Source organism: Erithacus rubecula, assembly GCF_903797595.1.
Source record: "Erithacus rubecula genome assembly, chromosome: 3".
Lineage (NCBI taxonomy): Eukaryota > Metazoa > Chordata > Aves > Passeriformes > Muscicapidae > Erithacus > Erithacus rubecula.
The window spans coordinates 42,610,031-42,616,030 of record NC_136689.1 but is presented as its reverse complement, the minus strand read 5'-3'; the positions used below and the strand labels follow the sequence as shown (position 1 = coordinate 42,616,030).

The 6,000-nt window shown below is 43.0% G+C and overlaps 1 protein-coding gene across 7 annotated transcripts in view; it reads right to left on the bottom strand.

The window, feature by feature from the left end:
- Positions 1–6,000, bottom strand: part of TMEM108 (transmembrane protein 108) — a 158,141-nt gene continuing 152,141 nt past the window's right edge. For 6 of the 7 annotated variants that reach the window (XM_079299969.1, XM_079299968.1, XM_079299970.1 and 3 more), the window contains 2 exons: positions 1,735–1,889; positions 1–345 (listed from right to left, as the gene is read on the bottom strand). In XM_079299969.1, coding sequence (XP_079156095.1) covers positions 223–345; positions 1,735–1,889 — 278 coding nt within the window. In that variant the 3' untranslated portion in view covers positions 1–222. The remainder of the gene's footprint in view (positions 346–1,734; positions 1,890–6,000) is intronic. The other variant, XM_079299972.1, reaches the window with a different exon arrangement.

Below are 6,000 nucleotides of genomic sequence, written 5' to 3'. Positions count from 1 at the left end.
TTTTGCTTAGAAATACCTTTATTTTATAAAGCCACAGTTTGTTCTGTAAAGTTTTACCACACTTATAAAAAAGGGGCTGACAATTCTGAGGGACGAAAGAAAAGCTGAAAACATTTCTTGTAATTCAGGGTTACACAAAGGTTATATTTATAATATATATATATATTTATTTATAATTTGGAGACAGTAGAGATGAAACTGCAGTAGGGGGCAGCTGTGGGGTCATATTTCAGAGACCTGCTCGTGCCCCACGAACAGTGTCTCCTGACAGAAGGGGTTCACCAGGACCATCCCGCTGTCCCGGTAGTCGCCGTTGGCCGGGGAGCGCGGCTCGGACAGGTGGTCCTAGGGGAAAAACAGAGGGTGAGACTGAGCACTTCACACCCTGCACCCTGCACCAGCACACAGGGCACTCCTCCCAGTGCCCCAAAGGGGCTGAATGTGGGCTGGGACTCCAGAGAGCCACCTTCGGTGAGCTGGCTTCTCCCTTTGTCAGGCAGGATGAGCTGTGAGTTGCTCTGAAAAGTTGCTCTGAGAGTCTGCTGATCCTTTCTCAGCCTGGGGACCCACAAATCAGCTGCACCAAACCTCCAATTCCTTTGAAGCTTTCACATTTCTTGGGGTTTTTTTTTCACTTTATTGACTCATTGTAAGTGTTTCCTGATTCTGAGCTGGGCTTGAGTCCTCAAAGACGCATTTTCAACTTTTTTAGGGTAGAAAGCCACATATATGAGTCCAAGCCACCCGAGCATGCCCCAGTTCAGTCATGCTCTGATCAGGTTTAAATGACTCAGCTTTTGAAGACCATCTTGTATGTGAATAGGTCTGACATTTGATTCAGGGCAAGCTAGACCAGGTCCTGCCTTAGCTTGAGCAATATAATTGCCAGCAAAGTGGGGTTAATGAAGTGACTGTGACTGTCTAATCATATCTCAGAAGTTCCTTTCTAATTTTTTTTTTTTAAATTTAATTTAGTCACATGAGCTAGTCAGCTAGCTTCAGCATAAACTCAGACTGTCTACTGTTTCTATGTTTTAAATACCTTTGAACTAAAATGAATTATTCTCTGTTTCTGAGGCCAGGAAATCAATTTCTATCTGAGGGATATAATTCCACTGAACCAGTGAATAATCCCACTGTGTGAATAATCCCACTGAACCAGTCAGATCCCTTAAGTAAAGGCTGATGAGTGTACACCACCATCACACACCGTCACATACTGATGCTCTGATTACTTTTGTAATGGGAACACTCATTCCTGAACTGCTATTTGAGAAGTTACTAGCAGCCCCTCAGACATAAACGTACACAATTTCTTTGCATTGCTAACTTCCACCAACCTCCTTTTTTTATGCTGTGTGGCACATGCACAGTAGACTGACTGTCAGTAATGAGCCAGCCCAAAGGGCTCTCCTTAAGCCATCATGGCATGGCTTGACATTGGCTGCAGCCTGATAAGAAGAGAAACCAAGGAGCAAATTCACTTAGAGGTGGCGAATGCCCATCACCACGCTGCAATATGGAACACATCTGCACTGCCTGGGTATACTGCCAATCCAGTTTTGCTGACAGGTTCATCCCATCTAATACATGTGTGGGAATGAGTCCTTCCCTAAAAGCTGTTCCCTGAACATGTGTAGGGATTTCAAAGCTTTATTAATATGACCTCCTCTCCCCTCCTCCCAGCATGGCTTCAGTCACACTTTTCAGACACCAGTTCTGCAAGTGAGGTACCTCTGAAGTCTCCAGTGACTGGATCTCTCTTGGTAACTCTACAGCATGCCTGTTGAAGTAGTCCATGGTAATAGCATTATTCCAATAGCTCAGGTTGTTCTCTGGGTTAGATGTCTTCTTCTTCCTTCTCATGCAGCAGACTGTCAGCAGAACTGCTGTCAATAAAAACATGTCAAAAATCTGGTTATTTCCTTTTAATAAGGATCCATCAGTACCTGGATTTTTACTTTATTTTACTTAAGGAGAGGGCTAGTTACCTGCATTCATACACCTCAGTCTCAGCCAGTCCTAGCTCTCTACTAACAAACCCCACACAATTATGTCAGAATCTGGGCCAAACAGATGAGGGTTTGGGCTTGGCAGAATATGCAGTTTTTGCTTTCTTTCTGATGTGAGTGTATAATCTTCAAGATGTGGCTGCCTGATTATTGAGAAGCTTTGTTGTTATAACTGATGGCATTTTAATACCCAAGCAGGGATTTATAGACCCTCTTGGAGAGAGAGCATTCCTCAGGGACTAAAATGCTTCTGTGGGGATCTTTTCTGCATCTGGTGTGTTCAGAGGCTGCAGTGATGAGCACATTAGCAAGTGGGCAGTGACAGATACCTGTCCTAGCTCAAATAGCAAATTCATAAAGGCCTGCAGTTGCATGTCTCCAATACCTAAAGCTTCTGTCCTGAAGCACCACTGATTCCTGCCTCTGTTGCCTGCCCTTTGTAACTTGGATTTTGGTTTGTGACTGTGTTCCAACACATCTAGCCAGAGAACAGATGGATTCCTGAGTAGGATGACACAGGGGTAGGATGGTGTGGAGATCCCCTGTGGCACCTGTCTCACATACCTTACACTTCCAGCATAGTGTTAACACCAGAGCTGGGGTTTTCCTGCCTGTCTCCATCAGCTGTGGGATGTGAAAGCCACTGATAGAGGTAACCTGTTCCCCCACACTTGTCTGGGCATTGGATAATGTCTGAGAGTGGGTTTTTTCCTCACCTGCAGAGGACAATCTGAATAAAAGCTTTTACAATCTGAAATATCTAAACTTAAAGCAGAGCAGTTAGGCAAGACAAAGTGACCAGCAAGTGAAACTCCTGGTGCTCAGGAGTCAGTCTGGTCTCAGGGCCACAGCATCCCTGGGCCCCAGAAATGCCCAGGTAATTGTCTCCCAGAAGGCAGCTGAACACAAAGCTGGCTGAGTGTTATTTTCTGGAATGGCTTTCAGTTTATTAATCTCCTGTGATTCAGATGGGTAATCCTGGCAACTTTATGAGAGACAGGCAAACACACAGCAACAGAATTACTGCTCCCACCAGCTCTCATTCAGGCAGAAGCTGTGGTGTGTGCAAGGGTTTGCTCAGAGCTGTAATGTGTGAGCTCTGTCTGCTTTCCTTACACCTCTGGAATTCATTGACCAGTTGTGTTTGTAATCTACCTGATTCATACACACAGGTAACTGCACATGTGCTTGCTTTGATTTTTACCTGTGAAATTGGAAATGCCCTGCTGTAAATTCCCTCTATAATTGCTAAATCCCTTATGGTAGAATAGAAGAGAGAAAACATTCGTGAAGCAGAAAAATATATTATTTCCTCAGCTACATTTAAAATTATGTACTAGAATGATATCTCAGAGGAAAGAAAAGACTGCAGAGAGATCACTGCCGCTGCATACATTTTGACAAACAGCGCAGCTACTCATGTGCCATGGCTCTAATTTCTTATCCCATCTACCACATACAAACAGCATCACAAAAGTGATATGCTAGAGTTCTATCTAAAAAAGAGAATAAACTAATAAGGATAAAAATAAAAAAAAAAAACCAAAAAAACCCCCACAAACCAATAATGTATTTCCATTCAGGCAGTTTTGTCATTAACAACTTCATTTTCTGACACCCCAATAGTGTGAGTTCTGCTGCTGCACCTCATGGCCCCCCAGAACTGCTCTCCCTGCCTGGGGAAATGCCTGTCCTCCTGAAGGGCTGCACCTTTTATCCCTACTTTGGCTGCTGCCCTCTCTGTGTCCCAGCCCAGCCTGCAGGCTCAGGAAGATCAGGAAGTGATGCAGGATTTGCATTTAGTCCCCACCACTGCTGGTGAGAGCCAACAGTCCTTGGAGCTTTTCAGTACTCCAGCAACAAGTGATCCATCCCTGAGGCACAGAGCATTTCTGAAGGCACCTGAGCACATACTAAAGTCAACTCTGTGCAAGTATTTTTTTTAAAGCCTGAGGTTATACAGCTTATAAAATGCTGTGGCTGCTGACAGAGAAGTATCAGATTTGGGGTTTAGGGGCTGGAAAGCCAATGACACTGAGCTGAGAGAGATCTCAGCTTCTTCCAGCAGGAAATGGCTTTGCCATGTGTAGATACATACAGCAGTAATTCTCCCTATCTTAATTACACTCTTGGCTTCTAAATGTGGTGCACACACAAGAAAATGGATGGAAGAGCATGGAAAATGGGTGCCTGAGCTTCCATAAACATGCATTTTAGCAGAAGGATGTCTACCTAAGCTGCCCCAATTCAAAGCAGAGGAGACCTCATTTAAGAGGGCAAGTGAGGACAGCAGGGCTGGAATGGGGCTATTCCCTCTTCATCTTCTATGAACTGCCCTTTTCACAGAATCATAGAATCATTTAGGTTGGAAAATACCTTTAGGAATGTTGAGTCCAACCATTAACTTAACACTGCCAGATCCACCACGAAACTATGGCATTATGTACCACATCTACTATGTAATATGTCACATTTTGGGCATATTTTAGTGAAATTAATGTACTACACATAGCACCTCCCACTTCCAGAACAACACCATGACCAGGGTACAGCTTTACCAATATTCCTAGATATCCCTTTGTTCCCATAATTAGAATTACATGTATTACAGAAAAACTCTTCTGGACAGACAGATCTGATGGCCAGTGAGGCCATATTAAGTGAATGAAATACACAGAGGGCAGAGATGGTTTGGAAGGCACAAATGGCAATAATGACAACAACAGAGCTGAAGAGAGAACTTGCAGCTGCAGCACACTGCTTATCTATCCTGGTATATTATGTGATTAACTCTTCCCTGGTTTTCAAGCAATCCTCTTGTTGCTTTCTGGGAGTCAGAAAAGCTCAACTAACTTCCCTTTGCCTGCTTCATGTTCAAGTCAATAGTAAGTGCAATGAGAAGACATGTCAGTGTTGGCCCTGTGTCAGCCTGAAGTCTTTTGTACATGTGACACTGTGTTAGGAAATATCAGGGGTCTCTGGAGGTTCAGAGATTTTGGAAGCATTTTTAACACGTATCTTTTCACTGCTGATGAGCTCCAGCTCTGACACTGGACATTCTTTGGCCATAGGGCAAGTTACACCTTATCTGCATTATCTGTCTCCCCACCTATGAAACAGGACATTAAACATCCCACAAATGGGAGAAACAAGATTCTCACAGATTTACAAGTTTCTAGACTGGTGGGAACATCACCTATTGTCACTCCCATAGCCCCTGCACACCAGGAGACTTTCATCTGCTGCCTTTAATATAATCTGTATTTAAGATACAGCACATCTCATAGGAAAACACTCAGCTTTATTTAAGGATACAGAGTGACCAGATATCTATCCCATTCCCACAAATTTTGTTTCAATGTTTAATTTCCATTGTGGGGACACATTTACATTACTCTTGTGTAAATACCTTCACCTTCAAAGTTCCCTTTCTCCATGTTATTTTGCCTTTTTTATTAAAGTTCCACTGTGTTGTCAGAAATCTCTCCTATATATGTAGGCTTCAGCCTCTTTTTGTGCTACATCATGGCACAAGTGGAATTATGTTGCATTTCTCCACTCCTAAATCATTCTGTGGCTCTTTTCTAATCTTCTGGTGTTTTTTGTTGGTTTTTTTTAAAAAATATAATCCACTATGATTACACACCACATTCAATACCAGCTTCATTAATGCAGTGTAATGAGATCATAACAGCTCCCTACAGTTTTCTGACAGACTTTCTCTTCAACTCACTAAAATATTTTACCAATATTACACAGCTGCACACTCCCTTCCCCCACTTTCCATGTGCCCCACAAAATACTGTGTTAACAGAACTGTAAGCACTTAGAAGTCATGCAATATTCAGGGTGGAGGATCTTCATTTACTTCTCCCTACAGCTGCAGACCAAAACCCAAGCTAGGTTTAAAGAACCCTTCCCTCAATGACCAAAAGTGCTTTTTTCATATTTCTTTCTGTTTCCCATATATAGCAGCACATACTTAGCT